Consider the following 22,845-nt stretch of genomic DNA (forward strand, 5'->3'; position numbering starts at 1 on the left):
TACACACGGACATTCTGAGCTATAGATGCAATATTACCAACATAAAGATAATATCCATTACCGCTTTCCGTTCTGCTCTGATGTCCTGTAAACAGAGAATGCCCTACCCACAACACCAAAATTCCATTTAATCATCTTAATGAGAAAGAAAAAAAATATAAGGTATTTGTTAGGGGAAATAAGTGCTTAAAATTCCATTCTATCATGTAGCCAATTTAAGTATACCAACACTGTAAGGCATAATGAGTACATAAAATTATTCAGGTATATTTCTACCATCATCTGGACAAAAAAGATGTTTTAAGGATTATATGTTTATGTTCACTTCTATTGCAGTATTTCTTAATTTTATAAAGTATTTTCCTCTTATTTAAGTTGCTTCATCTTTCCCTCTACCACTCTAGCAAAAGAAAACATTCAAATAATTTCCAAGGTATATCTCTGCAATGTTTTGAGATATATATATACATACATATGCTGCATAATTTCATATACCTCTCATGAGCTGTTGTTTGTTATTCAGGCACTCTCTTTCAATATTGGCTAACTCTGCCTTCTGCTGTTGGATGATCTTTTTCAGAGAGCCATCTAATTCTTGTTGTTGCTTCTGAACAAACTCTTGTTCCTATTAGACATAGTTAACCATCAGTTAATAAGTATCTACTGAGCAAAACATCCATTTATCTATACCTCTGTATATATTAGTGATTAACAAGATTTCTGAACCAAGTTTCTAAGGTCAACTAGATTTAAAAATCACCAAGATTATATAGTATAGACATAACATAAATGTATTAGTCACCCAATTCAAGCCCGGAAAGGAAGTACTAGAATACATAATATTCTAAACTATTAAGAATAACACATACAAAAGAAGTCCATAACCCACTCATAATTAAAATGCCCTACATCTTTGGGAAAAAAAATAAATTTACAGTTTCTAAAACTGACTATTCATTTCACTAGAGTGTGGACAAAACAAGAATAAACAAGAAATGTCTTTCAGGAAGAGAGGCAATAAAGAGCAAACAAGAAAAACATACCGGGATTTTAAACTCTCTATTTTTCTATTAATAAAGACGAAGCCATACCATGGCTACACTAACAGAGAAAGACAGATTCTGTATCTTTAGCCTGTGCCTAAAAAGAACAATACCTTAAGGATTTAATGAGAAATAATGCATTGCTGGAGAAATGTGAACTAGAAACAGGAAAATGAGTTAACATTTTATGACTCTACAAACAAAATTCCTTATAATCAGAGAACTCTACCAACATGTAAGGGATTCACTCATTCATTCAACAGTATTTACTGAGTACATACTATTTTTGCCCGAATGCCAAACTTATACTTTCAAAAAAAATCCTTCAATTACTGTGTAAGGAAAGGGAAGGTTGAAGTGACTTATGGTCATTATGCTAGATTATACATTTGCAGAAGGAAAGGAAGCATACTCAAATTGAAGAAATGCAAATTTTGCCAGTAAACATTTGGCTCTCCATCCCTCTCTTGGCTGTTACAGCAGTTTGTGATCAGCTCTAGGGTATTCTGATCAATTTGAGTATAGATTTAGAAATTTGGGGTTTCTAAAGTGGGGCAGCACTTCACCTATAATCCCTCCTCTTGCACATCTAAGAGATATAAAACCTCAAGATCCATTTTGGAACTATTTTTTAGGCCTTGGACAGAGTCTGACAGGATCTAGATCACTACCAGCCTGGTCTTCAGTGCACAAAGAGTGAGTCAGCAGTGCTCCTCAAGGTGCTTGTCTTACTACTGTTTCTCTGGAGGTGAGAATCAGGTCTCACCATCCATGACATCCTGTTAGTTTGTTGTCACAAATGTTGCTGTCTCATCTACATCATGATTTGTATTTTAGCATAAATACAAATATACAGTTGCTACTGTATAAGACTAATAAACTGTCTCTATAAAATACAACTGCCAGTTGCAAGTGGAATAACATGTACTTTTGTATTTATTGAGCTATGGTCTTATGTACTGGGGCCAGGAAATGTACTTAGGTGTCGTTAAACAAAAATATCACGCAAGTTGTCAGTTCCGTAGATATAATAAATGCTGAGCAAATTTATACAAAAAAAATTTACAATTGCCAACTTGACTACAGTCACCTACATCGCTTTATCACAGCAAAGAAAAAAATAAAAACTCAATGAATATTTAAATTCAACTATCTAGAATAAGGTTTTGGGCTTTGTTTAAAGAGATGCAAAAATCTCCATCCTATCTTATAAGCAGTTATAACAAAGTAAGTTGTCAAGCTTCTCTTTTCCTACAGTAAATATCATTTGTAATAAAAATTAAATTGATTCTCTAATTTCATTGTGAAATTTCTATGTGCAAACTTGTTTAATAAACAATATAACCTGCAGATATATCAAAAGTTTTCTTTTGTTCAACATTTTTACCACTAGTTTGCATAAAGAACTTTTAAAAAATATCTGTGTGGACAGAAATAATGGGTCCAGATTATCATAAATAAAAATATCACATTTATCAAAAAAATCAAGTGTAAAAGATGGGGCAAATAAATATTTACATGAAACTAAAAAAGGTAAACACAGTGGACCCTTGAACAACACAGGTTTGAGCTGTGTGGGTCCACTTAAACGTGGAGTTTTTCACTAAGTATGTACTGCAGTACTACACATTCTATGGTTGGGTGAATGTCCAGATGTGGAACCACAGATGCGGAGGGCCAACTGTAAAACTGTATGTGAATTTTCAATTGCGCGGAAGGTCAGCATCTCAATACCTGAGGTGTTCAAGGGTCAACTGTATAAGCCAGTGCCACTAAAAAAGTGAACGTGACTTCTTGTCAATGCAGTTTTTGGTCATATTATTATATTTATGTCTAAATTAAACAAGATAAGAGTTCAGGTCAAAGAAAACCTTTATTAAGCACTTAGTAAATGCTGGGGACTGTACTACTTACAGGGTTACTAAAATTAATAAAAGACAGTACTGCCTTCGAGGAGTTTCCACTCTATTGGTCCCAAATTGGTTTTATCTGTCAGCCCATATAAAGTGTAGTGGGTCCCTTCCCTTAGTAACATACTTTGAAAAGTTCAAAAGTAAACCACAGAGAACTCAAAGCAAGGAATAAGGGTCCAGAGATCAAGACTCAAAATGAATGACAAGGAACTACAAAAGCATGCCCTGAAGCGGCCAGTATATGAGGAAAAAGGAGCTAAGACTGTTATATAGAAGCGGGCAGAACTAGCACTGTGCTGCTCCAGAAGGTAAATAAAGATCAACAGGTCAAGGCAGGCAATGTATGGAAGCGTTTCCTAACCGTCAGTTTGCAAAGACACCAGCTGCCTTACAGAGCTATGGACTTGAAGAATCAAGCAGAGTGTGGATGATTACACAGTCAAGAATACTGCACATTTGATTTTTTTTTATATTAAGGCCAAAAACTACCGAAAAGGTCCCTTACACATTAATATATTTTATTACCACAAAAGAAATGAAAATTTAATATCACTGAGCTTTCATTAAATTTCCTAACTTCAAAAGCCAAGTATAATACATTCACAGTGGAATCTGTAATTAGAAATTACTCTTAGGATCTAAAAGAAAAGTGATCTTACATTCCAAAAAGACTGCACAAATTACACTCATTTAAAAAAATAATAACACATCAATTTGATCACTAAGAGTAACAATTTCAAAATGGACACAGAAATTGTAAAATGAGTGTTCTTTAAATGTACAAGTTTTAATTCTGATAAGGAATCTATCCTATTAGTCAGATAACTGTGAACGTTAAAAATACAGCTTTGGGTTCTAGAAAACTCTAAGAAAGGGTTATGATACGTGGCACTATTTGTACATCATCTAGTCACTTTAACTTAAAAGCTAAAAATGGTAATGATCAGAAAAGTGTTCGTAATTCATAATTTCTCCCTCTCGTCAAAAAATAATTAACATTTTGACTACTCTTTCAGAAAACTATAGAGTCCAATGGCTGACAATAATATAAATAAATAAATAAATAAATAATTTCAGGAGGGGGGAAGGAGGGGTTGAAATCAAGCTGTATTCTATCTACTCCAGTTGTGTATATCAAACATCACAAACAAAAATTACAGTGTTAAATAAGCTAGTCATTTCCCTATAGAAACTGTGAGAAAGAATACAGCCTGGAACTCCAGACTTAATTTAAAACTGCAACATGGAGAATAGCAACCCACCATTCATTATGGACAATTTGAACAGTGAAAACTAAATGGAACTAAAATCACCACTTTTAACATGGCTTTTCTGACCATATCCATAATTAAAACATCTACATAAACATATATGCAATCAAAATGTCACTTCACACGAAGATAAAAATCTAACCACAGCATTCAATTTCTCACATGTGCAAAGTTCATAAAATACTATTGAGAAGATATTTCTTGAAAAAGGTGAAAATCTCAGATTAAAATTTGTGGTGGTGTAGACAGAAAAAAGAACACTGTAGTAGAAGTGTTCTAGTTCCAGCTCTACCACTAATCTCTTTTGTGACTTTAGGCAAATCACTTAGTCTTCTGTGCCTCGATTTCCTCATCTGTAAAACAGATACACTCCATCCCTGTATTAGGGGTTGGCAATGAGAATCAAATGTGAACTCTTCAAAGAATACTGTACTATAAAGTTCATGTCAGGTTATTACTATTGTCATCACTGACATTATCATCTATCAATCTTCTAGATTTACAACAAATGAAGCTGACAATGAAAAGGCACATGTGAGCCAAAGAAAAAGCAGGTAAAAGAGAAGAAGGCACCCTCCTACAAGGCACGCGGGACTTACGTCCTGCATTTGGGCGTTGAAGACTGCACAAGATGACAACTGAAAAGACTGAATCATGACCTGAGCAACGCCCTGTGGATCAGAATACAACGCACTTCCCAGGTAAGAATAGAGCTGAATGACTTTTTGTAAATGGAAAGAATAATTATACAAACGCAGAGTTTCCTGAGGCCTGGAACAAGTCACTTAACAAAGGGGTCTCTTTCTCATCTGTAAAATGAAGGATTTGAACTAGATCAGTGGTTTCCAAACTCTAATTTGCTGCCATTGTTTTTAAACCAGTTGAACTCTCTTTTTAAAAAACTCACCAAACAATCTCAGTTTATAAAACAGATGTAAAGTGGTCCTGCTCTGGAAGCAGGGGCCCAGAGCCCTACTGTCCTTTTTTTTGTTTTTGTTTTTGTTTTGCGGTACGCGGGCCTCTCACTGTTGTGGCCTCTCCTGTTGCGGAGCACAGGCTCCGGACACACAGGCTCCGCGGCCATGGCTCACGGGCCCAGCCGCTCCACGGCATGTGGGATCTTCCCGGACCGGGGCACGAACCCGCATCCCCTGCATCGGCAGGCGGACTCTCAACCACTGCGCCACCAGGGAAGCCCTGTCCTCACTTTTTGAAGGATTCTCGAGATGCTTCTTCCAAACTCAAGAGCTCCTGAGAGTACAGTTTGAAAACCACTGGACTAGATGATCAAATACATTCTAGTTCCACGACCATATGGCTATTATTCATAAACTCTTTAAAAAGTTTAAAATATTAGACTCAAGTTATCATGTGTTAACACACCTTCATCAAAAGTGGTCGCTAAATAGAAATACTTTTGAAATTTGTTAGATTACTAAATTCTTCATTAAATTTACAGATAGAAATTTCCTACTGCTTTCAGCTTTAGTTGGAAAATACAGGCTAGCCCCTCAAATTATATGAAAAATCACCAACAAAGTTTTATTAAAAGCATTGGATCACTTACCATTCAACACTAAATCCTCAATTTCAACTTTGGAGTCTGACATATTACCTTTTGGAATTAAAAACTTTACATTCCTTTACAAGGCTAAACCAAATTGTTATCTTCTGGTTTGAAATCCAAATTACCCCAAAATTGATGTGTGGCCAGCAAGGACTTCCTCTTCACCTATTAATAAGACATGGCCAACAACCACTGGGCCAAGCCAATAATTTAGATTAGGCACAGAAGGGGTAGCTTAAATACAAGAGGCAGTATGATGTGGTGGTTCAGTGTATGAAACATGGAGCCAAACTTGCCTAGATGAGAATTCTGGCTCTACCACTAACCAAATGCGTGAACGTGGGAGAGTCATTCAACCTCCTGTGCTTTAGTTCCCTCACCTGTAGAATGGGGGTAATATGAGTAACTACCTCCTGTGTTGTGAGGTTAAATGAGTTCATATAGGTAAAGCATTTAGAACAGTATGTGCCATACAGTAAATGCTGTGTTTGCTATTATCACCTTAACTACAGGCATACCTTGGAGATGCTGTAGGTTCGGCTCTAGACCACCGCAATAAAGCAAGTCACATGAATTTTTCAGTTTCCCAAATATATAAGCTATGTTTACGCTGTAGTCTATTAAAGTGTGCAATAGCATTATGTCTAAAAAACATACATACCTTAATTAAAAAGTAGTTTATTGCTAAAAAATGCTAACCATCACCTGAGCCTTCAGCAAGTCATAGTAGTAACATCAAAGATCACAGATCATCATAACAAATATAATAATGAAAAAGTTTGAAATATTGTGAGTATTACCAAAATGTGACACAGAGGCACGAAGTGAGCAAAGCTGCTGGAAAAATGGTGCTGACAGACTTGCCCAATGCAGGGCTGCACGAACCTTCAATTTGTAAAAAACACAATACTGCAAAAGCGCAATAAGGTGAAGAGCAATAAAACGAGGTGTGCTTGTAGTAATTCCCATACCAGGCCAAGACAAAAATTTTCATTGGCTCACAGGAAGAAAAAAACAACTACATTTATTCAAATAGGCTAGTTTTATTAAAATTTTAAATTCTGAGATAGTTTCCTTATTTTTCATGGTGTTAAAATCATCTCTCTTTTGAAATGATGGTGACAAATAAAGGGCAGTTTCAAATAACCTTCCTTGTCAAAAACAAAAAAAATTTTTAATGGCAACCCATTTGTCATGCCTCTCAAAGGGTTTTGTTGCTTCTGTTTCTTTTCATGAATCTATAAAATCCAAAAGTCTGGGAACCACTTTTTAAATTACATAAAACCCACATTAAAAAGATAATTTAAAGCAACAAATAAATAATCCATGTCTCTTCTTCCTTTCATTAACATCTGTAACTACAAACTGAGCTCACTTCTCTCTTTGCCTCCCAGCTGAGTGCAAGCTTAATTAAAAGAAAGGTGATCCCAAGTATAAAAGACCTCATACTCATGTGAGATACTTCTAGAAAAGTCTGTTGAAAATACCAATTTATCTATTTTGTAGAGAATTCACCCATCAATTGGCTCAGCCTTATCATAATCTAGAATCAGGTTTATATAGGTAAAAACTGTCTATTTTTGTAACTGCTGGATTCTGAACCAAAAAGAAAAACAACATACTTAACATTTAAAATCTGGTTTTAAGTTGCTTACATTGTTGAGTTTAACAGTAATAAGTATTTGATTTACCATTTAACATTACCATTTACCAGGCTTGCAGGATCTCAGTTCCCCCGACCAGGGAAGGAACCCAAGCCACAGCAGTGAAAGCCCGGAATCCTAACCACCAGGCCATAAGGGGACTCCCGAATTAATGGCCTTTTAAATATGCATTCCTTTTGTATGCATAAAGCTTATATACTCACCCTCTATATTCTTTTGCCCTAAAAATCTTCTATCAACCATTGACATTACCACTTAAATACAAGCTTCCATCATGATCAAAATAAGAATACAGTGGATTATACATTAACATACACGTTTATTTCATCTGGAGTCAGCTTTCCAAACATTTCACTTAATTTCACGTTAGCAACTTAAATGTCACCATTAGTGTGAATTTAGTACTACATAAAGAATGCCCTGGGAACCTTTGTATAAGGAGACGTCAACATCACATAAGTACCGAATTTACCCTTTCAACCATGGTTTACTGAGCTGTGAGAATATTGCCGCTTTCTGTTTTTAGTAGCATTAAGCTGCTGCTGTTACCTGAGCATGCTGGCTTTGTGCAAGCTCCTCTTTCCTGCGTTTCATGAGCTCTTTTCTCAGCTCTTTGGGTGCTTTCTCCACTTCATTTATAACCTACAGTGTATAAGCATGCAGGAGGTGGGGAAAAACACTTTCTCCACAGCAAGCATTTATGTGAGCAGACAAGCTACAAGTCAAGTCAAGTTGTTAAAAAGCTCCTTTCAACATGCATTAGCACAGGTGTTAGTTTGGTGAAAAAGAATGAAAGGATAGAACATGCTTAATCTCAGTGCAGAAAGGGACATTACACCATATAAGGAAAATTAGTTGCTTAATTATCCCTACATATCTTTCTCTCTTTAGATCCTAAGACAATCAGTAAAGAATTACTTGCAACGCTAACGCTGAACTAAAGGTGATAAACTCAACTGACCTTGAAAGATCATAAAATTATAAACATATCTACTGACATTGTCTGAAATATTGGATATAAGGAAAACAAATGCCATTCATTTATAAATCTGTAAAATTTCATAATTGGCTTGATAAAACCAATGAAATAATTCTAAATGAAATCCACTTAATGAGATCAAAAGAAAAACAAAAGGGAAAGTAAGCATTAGAATACACAAAGGAGAGACAAATGGACACTAAGTTTTCTTTTTTCATAATAAACTATTTTATATATGGTGCAATAAAAATGAACACATCTGATGATTTTGGGATTAGATTAGAAAAACATTCTCCTTTGCTGATAATTTAAGCCAAAATCAATTGTCAGCTTTAAAATCAGTAATATAACCCCTCATAAAGTAAGTTTATATGCTATGATTTATTATACCAAATAAAGTATATTATAAAATGAAGTGTATTTTAGAGCTCCTTCTTTCAATCATTTCAAAACCCTAGATATGTATTCCACCTAACAATAGATCTGTAATCCAACTACGAAAGACGATCACGTGTTTATAAGTAGAAGCACCAAAAGCAACCAGATTCCAAATCACCACACGCCATTGATGGTCTGTGAAAGAGACTGATTTTGATTTAACATAGTGTATTTAAAATTTCCCATCAGTAATCTCTCATGAAACCAAATCACCATGAAAAAGAAGAGACTCCCCAAATGCAAGAAGTTTAGCGGTAAGGAAAAAAATACAGAATAGAATTATTTAAAATATGCATATCGCTATCTCAAACATGTTCTCTGGCTAAACCTCTCCTAGTCCAAAACAGTAACAATAACTAGAAACTTCTATATATCTATAATTAAACCATATACTTGCCTACAAAATTTAACCTGATATTAAAAAATAACCTCTTAATAAAAACTACTCATGGTTTCAAGAAAATTAATATTTAGTTAATACAGTAAAGGCATACATCATGGTATATAGAGCAATTCTATATAAAATATAATAAACAGTAATTTTTAGAAATGGTAGCCAAATCAAAAGGCTATATACCATTTCATTTATCTTTACCTAAAGAAATCATAGAATGCACTGTATTTATTAACGCTTGATTCTATCCTTTTTAAAGCAGATCCTCAAGTTCAGCAAAATGATGTTCCATTATCTGCATAATTTCATTGTTAAAATCAATGAATCTGAGTACTTGGGACATGCAACAAAAGTGAAAATGTATTCACTAGTTTGGCTGATATTAGTGTGTTCCAAAACTAATAAAACTGATCATAATATTGTCCTGGGGTCTTTCATATCATGAAAAGATAAATTCTCCTCTTACACTAAAGGAACAGAATAAATTATAAAATTATCTCTCAAAACTGCTAATATGTAAAAGCTCTCTTAGTGTTATTTTAATTGGGGAAGAAAAAGACACACTAATACAATATGTAAATCCTCTTTCTGAAACAATGACAATCTTTCATAGTAAATAATACCACAAATAGATTCTATGACAATATGGAACAGTTTCAGGAAAAATGAAAAAATTCATTATAATCAAATGACTTTACAGATATTTTCCACCTGTGATTCTTCAAAGTATCTCACAATTTGATAAACTTAAAGATATTATTTCAAATTTCAGCTTACTCAGCTTTTGTTTTGACACAAAGTCTAAGAAAGGTAATCAAGCTAATCAAGAGAAAAAAAATTTTTAAGCATGAATTAAATATTACAAATAAATATTAAGATGAATTATTATTGCCACCGGCAAACAGAACATAGTATGCTTTCTTGAAAAAAAACATTACTATGTCAGGCCTTAAATGTTGCATTAATAAAGGAGAAGTGATAGGTTGAAAAGGAAAATGGATTACACTCAATTTGAAGACTTGGTTCAAGGGTTAGCTGGACATTTAATAATAGTTTGTGAACTTGAACAGGCCATTAAAACCTCTTCTACTCCAGTTTTCTTGGCAGTAAAATGAGATAACATCTGACCTTACTACTACCCTACATAACTGCTGGGAAGACCAAAAAAAAAAATGAATGAGTGCCATTTAACTACCAAGTATTATCTTAATTCCTTAGACAGTCTTAAGTGTACATTAAAAACAGTAGTTACACTTACCTCTTTCTTTCGGTTCTTTAACATATTCTGAAATTTGTACAACTCTTTCTCTTGTTCACCTTTAATGCGTTTGGCTTCATCTCGTAAGCGATTTGTGTGTTCTTGTTCTAGACGTTCAATAGTCTGTTTCTGCTGTTTTTCTAGATTCTCAATCTCTTGGTCATATTGTCGTTTCTTGCTCTGTAAAATGATGTAGCTCAAGATCATTTAACTTTAACATTAACGCTCATATCATTATACTGAAGATGTTTACTAAGAGCACATAACTGGCATTTAAATTGAGTGACGTCATATGTACCCTTTGCAATACTGAACAAGTTCAAATGCACTCAAATATGTTTTAAAAATTTTTCAAAAAGATGTGCATTTCGTTTTTTTCTAATATGGGAAACACTTTTTTCTATTGTACAAGTGTAGAATGTTCAAAAATTTTAGACAATCTAGAAGAATATCCAGTTGCTATGAAATACTAAAGAAAATTTTCAATATTTATCCTATAAAATTTTTGATAAATCAAAGGTCTCATTTGAAGTCTATTTTAAAAATGTACCATTACTTGTCATTTTCAAATTTACTCTTCCTCATTAAGATTCTTAAACATCATATTTCATTGATACAAACCTTTTAGAATTATAAATCTACTCTCTCAACAAAAGATTCCTGCTTATATAATACTTGAGTAACATTGCAATTTTAGACACAGGTATTTGTAAAGGGTGTTTCCTTTTTAAAAAAATTAAAAAGCAAAATATTTTGGAAAATATGGGGGGGGAGAAACAGTTTTTATAAGGTTCTGAAAAAACAGAATATAAGTACTGTAAAAATACTCAAAGAGAACAAAAGTTCATAATTTTCTTAGGAATTCTAAGTTATGATCCAACATATGTAATCAGCAATGCCAACCTTCACACAAAACAATCCTTACCACTTAAAATTATAAAAATGTAAGTACTACAATCAACCATGAATCCTATAACATTTCAGATGATCTTTTTTCTAACCTACATTAAGCTACATGTTCAACATAAGTTACTGAAATTTTATATCACATTAATAATTCCTTTTCCAACTTTGAACACAAAGTAAAAATTTAAAGACTCGGTGACAATTACCCTTTACAAGTTAGCACTAACTTCTCTAGCAGCTGTGAAAAGGTATGTGGAAGCTTAACTGTAGTAGCTAGAGAAGTAAGTGTATTTTGAAAAATTCCCCAGGAAGTTCTAATACTCAGCCAAGTTTGAAGACAACTGCTCTAGACTGGTTTAAATCTTGGATTCTAATTCTGAGAGGTCAAATTGTAACAATAAAAAGTTATACAGCAACAGGCACACCTAAGAACTTTGCAAACCATCTACTAGCTTCATGATTCCAGGTTTTCATGACAGATTTAATCAGAGAAAAATGAAAACACCCAACACACTGTAAGTCAGGCAAAAGGAGAAAAGAAGAGAAGAGAAGAGAAGAGAAGAAAAAAGAAAGCATCTAAAACACCAAAGAGATAAAGGCGAGAAATGCATCACAAAGCCAGAGAAATCTAGTCATCAGAGAACAAGTTCTAAAACCCGCCAGTGGTGGGTTTTTTTCTAAGCCTTAAATTTCTTTATTAACAAAAGGGTACAAAATTCCAAGACTTTACCACCATCTCCTGCTCAAAACGCCGGAAAATTTGCTCTCGCTGTTGTTGCAGTTTGCCATTGAGCTGCTGTTGGGCTCTTTGCTCTTCTTTTTGAAGAAATCTTAATTCCCGAAGTTCCTGACGTCTGATAAAATTTAATGGCAAGGATAGAGAAAGACAGCAAAAGTTACACCTTTGAAGTAATGCTTTAAAAGAAAAAAAACTTTAAAAGTAACATTTATTTTCAAATGGAAAAGTAATACAAGAATCCAAAATTAGCCAAGACTTTACTCTTGTTTCTCTATTCTTCAGACTCTGCAGAGACTTGAGAAGTCACAAAACCAGTTTAAATCATGTTGTTTTTCTACTCACCTAAGAAACCTCAATTCTTCAGTTTTGGAATCACTATCTGTAACTATCTTTGATGTTGTTACACTCACTTCGACACCATCAACAATAAATTTGCGTGTTTTCTTCAACGTTTTCTTTTGTCTTCTTGTTTCCTGAGTGAGATTTTATTTTAGTTAGGCTTTATATGGGGAATACTAGAGAGAGAAAACATTTTCTTCTTAAAAAAACAAAAACAAGAAACTGAACAGCTATAAAGACTACACTATAAAGTATGAATAGAAATCAGTAAGACTCAACTTTGAAGCCAATTATATCATCTCACACCTCATTTGACTTTCACATGATTTTACAGATAAAATCAATTTTTTTTCAAGCGAAATTATGCATTTTGATGATGTACATGTAGAATTTTTATACCACATCATAATTAGGCACAAGTGGTAACAAGCAATTCACAAAAAAGAGTAATTAGTACAACTTTCACATGTTAACCATTCTTTCCTCTTTTTATCTTGTAGGTTCGCAGATACCTCTGCTTTTCTGTTTTAGAAACACTTACAAAGCAATTAAAAATGAATTCCTGGGGCTCATCCCTTAAAGAATCTAAATCAATAGGTCTGAGGGTGGCTGAGAATTTCATTTTGAAAGGCTCCCATATAACTTATAAACACTGCCAGGACTGGGATTCAAAATCCATTTCATCAACAATAGTATCACCAGCCCTCTTCCATCTCAGGGCTGGAGATGGATGAGTGATTTTAGAGTTACTAGAAAGACAGCACCTTTACCATACTCCCAAAATACCAGATCTGCCTGTTAGTTATTGCCCAAAATTCTTTATCAAGACCAAACTCTTCATTTCTCAGTTGGTTATCCAAATGCTTTTTAAAAGCAAAGAGAAATAACAGAAGTGTAACACTGCTACAAATACTTCTTGGTAAACATGTAAGTATTCAGAACAGATAATTACTTAGTTTTGATAGGTGGAAAAGGTTAGAAAGCAGAGGGAGCAAAAGGGGAATGTGAAAATACTACATTCAAAATGCATTAGAATTTTTAAGTTGATCTTTGGCACTTACTAATCACCTTTCTTCAGCCTCTTACTGTTGTACTCTCTAGGCTTCCAGTATTCTCACACTGCTCTCCCTAAGCCCTGAACTACGGCCACCCTATCCAGACTTCATCTAAAACCTAAAGTGGGCATGCTCCAAAAATAAATCTACCTCCCTGTAACCTCCAAATTTTCCATTTCTTCAGTTCCTACTAAAGTATCCACAGCTAATATCACCTTAATTCTCACAGAAGTATCTGAATTTTTTGGAAAGGCTAACTATTAAGTCAGTGAATGAACTTCAGATTAATGGAATTTCAGCAGGGAAACAACCTGAAAACTGAAGACCATCTAGGCAATACATGTAATAATTTGGGGCAGATACGCAGGCTGATCAGTCATGCCCTGGCGTCCTATCCCTAAGGTCAATTTTCTTCAGTTCTTTCTGCTTTTCTGCCACCTGTCAATCCAGAGTCTCACCTGTATCAGAATTCCATGGGATCTTTTGCTATAAATACGTATTCTCTGGCCCCACTCCATACTTCTACACAGCCCCCCCAGTAACTCAGATTGGAGAATTATGCTTAACAGCTCCAAGTGTTCGAGGGTTAGCATTTGGCTTTCTTCCCACGATGATTCTCACGGCAGTAGTGATTGCTATGACTGAGGAGGTAAGAGTGGTCACCACACGTGCCAGTGGTAACGGGCTGTTTATACCCTAAACATTCTTAAAAAGAGATCATTCTTTCAAGTCCTCAATTCTTTCATATACTGCTGATTCTTGCTACAATTATACCTAGGTATGTACAATAGGAAAACCCAAATTCCAGTAAGCAACTGTATTATACTATTTCTATCAAGTTGGGAAAAATAGATAGGTACTACAAAAAAATTTAAAGATTACATCCAGAATCTTAGGGTTTTTTTTTAACTGATTGCCCTCATAGGCCTTAAGAATTTTATAGGGTTAATACTACACTGATTTAGTGTTGTTTTGTTTTCAAGATGTCAGTTTCACATAAACTCTCAACTGCCAAAATAACAAAGAAACACCCAAACAAGGACCCGTGTACACTTACTTGTAAAGATATTGATCCATTGTCTTTAGTTTTGCTTAGGAAGCTAGAGATGGATAAATTCAAGTCAATGCTGCTATTATCAGCAGTGGAACCAGTGCCTGAATCAGTATCATTTTCCTTTTGATTCTCAGATTCTGGTAACATGGTTTCAGTTTTTGATAAAGCACCTATTTCTCCTTTATTTTCTGCATCTTCAGGGTTGATATTAATACTGGGTATTAGAACAGGCTGAGGTTCACTGGGCTGTGAAGTGGCAGGAACTTGAGGTTCTGCCTTAATTGGCACTTCGCATGGGATATCTTTCTGCTCTGTGTCCATCTGAGCAGTGGCTTCATGAGCATCCCGAGTTTCACTTCCTAAAGCCTTTTGGTCACTATCAGCCACCGCACTTCTGACCTCCATTCCTTCAGTGCTACTCGATTCAGTAATCTCAACTTCATTTGTCCCGAGCTCCTCATTGGTCTCCACTATGTTCTCTGAACTGCTGATTAACTGTTCCTCACCTTTACCTTCTACAGAGTTTTGATCTATGTCATTAGTTTCAACTATTTCTTTAATAGAAACTTCTTCAGTACCACCAGCCTCAGGACCCTCTGTGGACTTGATCACTAATATCTGGCCTACTTCACCCACTTCTTTCCCATCATTACTCTGAGCATCCTCAGCACTGTTTTCAGTTGCCTTCTGAGCAACGTCTTCTGCCTCATTTGTTCCTATCACTTTGCTTGTATCACTGATCATATCTTTTTCAGTTTTGTCATCTCTTCCCAATTCCTCGAGGGTGTCTTCCTTTGTAAACTCAACTTCACTTTCAATTGCCTGAATATCTGCCTCTTTTTCTCCAGTCTCCTGAGAAACTAAATCCATTGTCTGAATAGCAGTGTCTTCAATTTCTTCAGATTTTATAAACTTATTTTCAAATATCTGTTGCTTTTCTTGATCCCCTTCTTCCTCAGGTTTCAGATTCTGTTCAATATTTGTTTCTGAAGTTATCATTATGTTATTTTCTTTTCCTTCTTTGACTGAATTAATGTCCACTGTTTCATGGTCTTCTGTGTCAGGTAGATTTTCAAGCTTGGGTCTCTTCTCCTCTCTCCCATTTTCCTCGATTACTGTTGCTCTATTATGAAGTTCAGCCATAGCTTCTAAATGAGTATCATTAACATGTTCATTAATGCCTACCACAGTATTTTCAGGTTCATCGGTGGTGGGTTTTTCAGTAAGAATTTTACTGTTAAATTTATCTTCAGAAGTATTACGTTCTGTTTTTTCTGAGACAGATTCCAAAATACAAGCATTTTGTGAAAGCTTATCTTCTTCAGAGCTCGCAATACTAAGGTCAGAGGAGGCACGCTTACTTGCAGGTATCGGCTAAAAAAGATTTTATACAGTTTTAGTGTTAAAACATAATTTCAAGATGGTAACCAAAATAACGTTTCATATATAAAAATGATTTAATTCATATATATAATGATTTAATATCTTTATTCAGTAAAATTTGATGAAATTATAAAAATAACTTAAAGAATTGACAAATCTTCACATAATAAATATGACAAAAATGGGCAGCAAGGAGCAAACTTAATAAATCTTCACCTCTAAAATTAAAGGTTTTTGTAATGCTACCCATCAATTAATTCTTAGACACAGCTGCAATCATACCTCAAAACTCAACTCTAAAAATGACCTAAATGAAATTTCCTTTCTAAATACTGACCAGAGAATTTTCTGTTTCCTCATCATCATCCTCCTCTTTGCCATCTTCAACTTCTTCTGTTACTTCAGCCTTTGCCTCTGCAATCAATTCTCGAATTGGTTTGTTGGAATCAACAGTCACAAAGGGATGCTGTTTAATCATTAAAAAGAGCATACTCAGTAACAACTGAAATGCTTGTGAAGTAAATTTCAAATATATAAAACACATTGTTATGTGGCAAAAACATAAACATATAAGTAGGAAAAATACAAACAACTTCAGATGATATTACATCTGGGAAAAGAAGGAGGGGGAGGGAATTGAGCAGGAGTAGGGGCTGCCTGCAACTGTATCTGTACCTTTTTTTAAGAATCTGAAAGAAATATGTCAAAAATGATAACATATTACATCTGGGTAGTAGGTATATATACTTTTCTGTATGTCTGAAAACTTCATAACCTAAAATCTAAATTAAAATTTAAAGCAAGTTTCAAGTACATTACTAGTTTTAGAAAGTAACAGTATGTTTACAATATGTTTAATTGTTAGAAAGTAACAATATGTATAAAGCCTCAATAAAAGAATTACAAAAAGCTTTAAAGTTCCATTAAAAGTATCTACCTCCTACACTGTTGGTGGGACTGTAATTGGTACAGCCACTAGGGAGAACAGTGTGCAGGTTCCTTAAAAAACTAAAAACAGAGCTACCATATGACCCAGCAATCCCACTCCTAGGCATGTATCTAGAGAAAACCGTAATTTGAAAGGATGCATTCTCCCCAATGTTCACTGCAGCTCTATTTACAACAGCCAGGACATGGAAGCAACCTAAGTGTCCACTGACAGAGGAATGGATAAAGAAGATGTGGTACATATATACAATGGAATATTACTCAGCCATAAAAAGGAATGAAATAGTGCCATTTGCAGAGACATGGATGGACCTAGAGATTGTCATACAGAGTGAAGTAAGTCAGAAAAACAAATATTGTATAATATCACTTATATGTGGGATCTAGAAAAATGGTATAGATGAACAAGTCACAAATGTACAGAATAAACTTATGGTTACCGAGGTGGGGAAGGGGGCATAGGACGAACTGGGAGACTGGGATTGACATATATACACTACTATGCATAAAATATATAACTAATGAGAACCTACTGTTTAGCACGGGAACTCTACTCAATGATCTGTGGTGACCTAAATGGGAAGGAAATCTAAAAAAGAGGGGATATATGTATACATACAACTGATTCACTTGTTGTACAGCAGAAACTAATACAACATTGTAAAGCAACTATACTCCAATAAAAATTAATAAAAAGTGTCTATAAACATCTGTTTTTTGACATAGTTCAAATATTCTTAAGAGTAAGAAGGTATTTTATTCACCTCTGTACACTCAGCACTTGGTGTTTGTCACAGATTAAGGCCTTCAAACGGGGGGGTAGTGAAATAATAAGAGAAAGTGTGTTCCAAGGATATACTTGTTGTACAGAGAAAGGAAAATTTTCCCGCTTCTCCCCCCAGATAAATAGATCAACCGAAAAAACTACAATGGAGGAGTTGTACTCAATCTAACAGTAACTGCCTCAAGACTTGTCATTCTATTTCTCTACCTATACTATTATTGACAAAATTTTATTTCAAATATTACAAACAAGTCCCGCTATAAAACAAAATTATCCAATCACTTTAACAACATTTTTTAAAAGTTAGCAATATTTACTGAACATTTACCCTCACTGTAAGGGACATTAAAAAAAATTAATTAGCTCATGGCCCCTGCCACCAAGGTGCTTGTTTTCTAGTAACTGGAGAAACAAAATGTAAGTGATAAAGTGGAAATAACTAAACAAAATGAAAAAAACACAATTAAACCGAATCAAAAAAGCATACGAGAAATTTAAAAGCTAAATAAATGCCCTTTAATAACAGCAGCAAATGTTTGTAAAGCAAATGTTAACTACTACAATGAACCTTGAGTGAGTCTGCACAGGGAAACTCAAGTGGAGAGAGGGCACACTGAAGGAATCTGAAGCTGTATTCTTCTTAAAGAGATGTTACAACAATTATATGGTTTGCCATTGTCATACTACTCTTATCTTACCTGCAGTAGCTGAGATGTAGTCCACCTGGAATCCACATTCTTTTCCAAGCATTTCTTTAGAAAGTCCTTAAAATTTGAAGACCTTCAAAATAAAATTTTAATAATGACATTCTATTTTTCTTGCTAATAAAAATCAAAACTCTGAGAAACTATGGTTAAGTTCCATTATGTATGTAATAGTATTAATTCAACATAAGAAAACTAGTTATGAGAATATTAATATGTCATAAGTCATTTATCTATAAATATAAGTTACATATATGTAAATAGATTCATAGTTTAAGTCATTGAGATACAGCCATATATCCACAAGTATGCTAAAAATCACAAAAATTCTTCCATTATATATATATATATATATATATATATATATATTTTTTTTTTTTTTGTGGTACGCGGGCCTCTCACTGTTGTGGCCTCTCCTGTTGCAGAGCACAGGCTCCGGACGCGTAGGCTCAGCGGCCATGGCTCACAGGCCTAGCCGCTCCGCGGCATGTGGGATCTTCCCGGACCAGGGCACGAACCTGTGTCCCATGCATCGGCACGTGGACTCTCAACCACTGCGCCACCAGGGAAGCCCCTTTCCATTATATTAAACTCCACAAATACAGATCAATCACATATATGCCTCACTTTCTCATAGTACAGAAAATATCTCTTTCATGTAGAACTCAAATCACTGGTATCTTTTAATTTATGGGGAAAGTTAGTTACAGGAGTTTATATGGTCCTTAAGTCTTGAAAATACACCAAAAATCAGTTTTCTACTTCATACAATCTTTGTACCATGTACCTAAATTTAAATACCCTTGGAAAGTTGGAAGAATAAAGCATCAAGTTTTGCTTCTTAAAAAAAATTGTTTAGGAATACGTTACCATTTTGATGGCTGTGCTAATGTAGGGGGCTCAGATTTTGCTATTTTTAGCAGCACTCGCATTGGATTTAATTCATGATGAGGTGGTTCTATCTCAGCCATTTCTATTAAAGTGATACCCAGGGACCAAACATCAGCTTTGTAGTCATAGGGTCTGTCCTTAGATGTTTCACACATGACTACCTCAGGAGCCATCCTATGAAGACAGAGAACTGAAAATTAAGATGTTTAACTTAAGAGCAATGATCACAAACCACGTGAAAGATAGTATAATTGATTATGTGGACAAAATTCATGAGTAATAATAACTGTTGACATAACTAACGCTGCAAATCCATAAAACTGAATACATACCAATAGGGTGTGCCGATAAAGGAATCTCTCCTTTGAATTGTCCTTGTGTTTTTAGCTGATACTCCAAAATCCGCTTGAAATAATCATACAAAAGTATTAATGACAGTTTTTAAGCAAAGGACGCTATATTCAACATAAGGGAAAAGCATATCAAGTCTTTAATAAGGCCACTGTTATTAAAGGGTAAGCAAAATAGAAAGATAAATAACTTCTCTATCATCCTAATTTTGACCACCCTCTTTCTACCATACACCCACCCCCCAAAAAAAAACTGCCAAAGAAAAGATTCCATCATTAATACACTTGATACCACCATCCTTACACATCTTCAGATCACAAATTCTCCAGAATTGAAAAAAAAAAAAAGTAACTTTAAAATAGATCAGTCTATCCACTTCACCAAAATAAACGCCAACTAGTGCTATATGTGACAATTAAATTAAGGGACATTTTTTCTATAGTGTGAAAAACAGAAATTATACCAAGGCAGCTTTTATGACAGCATATGTCTTGCTAACTTCCTCATAAAATTATACCACAAAGAAAATAATTAGGAACGATGCTTTCTAATTTAAATTATAGGGCACAGCAACATTATAGCTTTATCAGTTGTTAACTCCTTTTCAGCTTAGAGCTCAATCATTAATAGCAACATAAAATTGCTATTGCTGCATAAATTACCGCATGCCATATACATTTAACTTTTAAAGTTTCATTTGACATGCCATGATTCTCAAAACAGAATAAATACCAAAAATCCTGTATTTACTATTCATGCCCCAAGGCCTGGCACAGAATATACACACAATAAACGTCAGCTACTGTTATTAATCATATGTGTAATTTTAACCTTTGTGATACTTTGGCCGTAGAACTCTTAAAACTCATGAAATCCTGCCCTATATTCTAATTACTTATGTCTATTATGTAGTTCTTTCTTTTCTTTTTTTGACCATGTAGTTCTCCTGCTTAAAACATCTTGGCAGCCACCTATTGCCTGTAGAATGATGTTTAAGCTTCTTAATATGGTGTATGAAGTCTCTTGTTACACTAGATATTTCATTAATGTTTTATAATTAAATTAATAAATGAATTTGCCAATAGAACATACTATACTTGGAAGATATATCTGCAGAAAATGCAACATAAATAGATGTATTCAGGACTCTCCATCCCTATTACCCCCCTACTTCCTCAACTTATAACTTGCCATGTTTCCACAGGACGGGATTGAGATCACAATATGAAATTCCTGCCAGAAGAGGTTTTCTACTCAGGCAGAGTCAGCTCAGTACGTATTCCAGTGTGTTCCTAGAAGCTACTAATGGTCTATTCTTTTTAACTTTTTCCCCCTCAGAACATGACTGGGAAAGGAGGTTGAGAAACAGGCCTAAACCACTAAGGTCCACTGTCAACATTCGTACCTCTCGAAGCACTCTTATGAGCAGGAGGTAAACTAAGGAGGGACGAGAAGCCATCTTCATTTTTGTGCAAAGGGGAAAACTAAGGTCATTATGTGCTTTACAGTTCTACTTATAATGATATGGCATATATATGCTGGTCTGTTAAAATAGCATTTTACATACTTACTTCCATTTGTAACAATGTGATCTGACAAGACCATAAAAATTTGATTAGTGTATATATGGTTCTTGAGGATAGTATGGTTCTACATGCATCTGTGTACACTTAATACAATGTCACAGAATTGGAAGGTTCTCTGTATTTATGAATTAATGAAACAAAGTGCAACTATTTTAAATGGCAACCAACTCAAAACTATTTTGGCATTCCTAAATCTTCAAAAATGTACTTATTTTTAATGGCATACATTATTTTACACAGAAGTATATTCCTGTATTCAAATAAGATTTCAGTACACTTACAGAAAAACATGCACTAAAAAAGATCAAAATTATATTTCAAAACGAGCTACAAGACTAAAAAATGATGACATAAAAGAGTAACAGAAGTCAGAATTTTAAAACTCATAAATGAGGTGACAGAACTCAAGGGAAAATTAGAAATAAAAAACAATTTTAGAAACAAAGGCTAAAGTAGGAGGAATGCAAGAGCAAATAAACACAACAAATGCACACCCATTACCACTTCGCACCCATTAAGATAGTTATCATCAAAAATACAGAAAATAACAAATGCTGGCAAGGAGGTGGAGCAACTGGAACTCTTGTGCATTGTTGTGGAAACGTAAACTGGCGCAACCACTGTGGAAAATGGTAGGGTGGTTCCTCAAAAAATTAAACAGAGAATTACCATATGATCCAGCAATTCGACTTCTGGGTATATACCCAAAAGAACTGAAAGCGGGGACTCAAATAGATATTGTACACCCATGTTCATAGCAGCATTATTCACAAAAGCCAAAAGGTGGAAGCAACCAAAGTGTCCATCAATGGATGAATGGATAAATAAAATGTGGTGTATACATATAACAGAATATTATTCAGCCTTAAAAAGGAAGAAAATTAACACATGCTACACCATGGACGAACCTTAAAGACATTATGCTAAGTAAAATAAGCCAGTCACAAAAGGAAAAGTATTGCAGGATTCCACTTACATGGGGTACGGAGAGTAGTCAAGTTCACAGAGACAGAAAGGAGAATGGTTGCCAGGGGCTGGGGGAAGGAGGAAATGGGGACTTAAGCGTTTTAATGTGTACAGAGTTTCAGTTGAGGAAGATGAAAAGGTTCTGGAGAGGCGTGGTAGGGTTGGCTGCACGACAGTGTGAATGCGCCGTATGCTACAGAACTGTGCACTTAAACATGGTTAGGACGGTAAATTTTAAGTATATTTCGCCACAATGAAAAAAAATGAAGAAAGATAAAAAGAACCTGAGAGAAAGTTATAAATACTGATGATTGTCATGCCTGACAAAAAGATAATAAAAGTCTCCAAAGGAGCAAGTCAGTACAAGAGAACAGAACAAATACTCATATCTATAATTACAGAAAACCTTCCTGGGGGGCGGGGGGTGAGCGGGAAACAAAAAAACAACACTTAGAAAATTTTAGTCCTTAGAAAAAAGTCTTTGGCATTTAGGCAGAAAGATCACATGACTTACACGAGAAAGAAAATCAGATTCTCATCAGACTTTTCAATAACACTTTATAATAGAAGAAAACAGAGGAACATATTTTAGATATTCAAGGAAAGAAATGT

At 34.7% G+C, this 22,845-nt stretch overlaps 1 protein-coding gene and 1 long non-coding RNA gene across 3 annotated transcripts in view; one reads left to right on the forward strand and one right to left on the reverse strand.

Moving 5' to 3' along the window:
• Nucleotides 1-22,845, reverse strand: part of SLK (STE20 like kinase) — a 56,984-nt gene that overhangs the window by 9,768 nt on the left and 24,371 nt on the right. The window contains exons 5-14 of one of the 2 annotated variants that reach the window (XM_004325074.4): nucleotides 19,663-19,735; nucleotides 19,310-19,504; nucleotides 18,434-18,515; nucleotides 16,341-16,469; nucleotides 14,624-15,994; nucleotides 12,515-12,645; nucleotides 12,164-12,287; nucleotides 10,528-10,707; nucleotides 8,008-8,100; nucleotides 496-625 (exon numbers count right to left, since the gene is read on the reverse strand). In XM_004325074.4, the coding sequence (XP_004325122.3) occupies nucleotides 496-625; nucleotides 8,008-8,100; nucleotides 10,528-10,707; nucleotides 12,164-12,287; nucleotides 12,515-12,645; nucleotides 14,624-15,994; nucleotides 16,341-16,469; nucleotides 18,434-18,515; nucleotides 19,310-19,504; nucleotides 19,663-19,735 (2,508 nt within the window). The remainder of the gene's footprint in view (nucleotides 1-495; nucleotides 626-8,007; nucleotides 8,101-10,527; nucleotides 10,708-12,163; nucleotides 12,288-12,514; nucleotides 12,646-14,623; nucleotides 15,995-16,340; nucleotides 16,470-18,433; nucleotides 18,516-19,309; nucleotides 19,505-19,662; nucleotides 19,736-22,845) is intronic. The other variant, XM_019939941.3, reaches the window with a different exon arrangement.
• On the forward strand, nucleotides 4,097-21,189 carry LOC141276799 (uncharacterized). Its single transcript, XR_012326911.1, has 3 exons — nucleotides 4,097-4,928; nucleotides 17,115-17,287; nucleotides 21,020-21,189. It is a non-coding gene; the product is annotated as an uncharacterized lncRNA (long non-coding RNA).

The sequence above is a fragment of the Tursiops truncatus genome, chromosome 16 (genome assembly GCF_011762595.2).
Source record: "Tursiops truncatus isolate mTurTru1 chromosome 16, mTurTru1.mat.Y, whole genome shotgun sequence".
NCBI classification, from domain to species: domain Eukaryota; kingdom Metazoa; phylum Chordata; class Mammalia; order Artiodactyla; family Delphinidae; genus Tursiops; species Tursiops truncatus.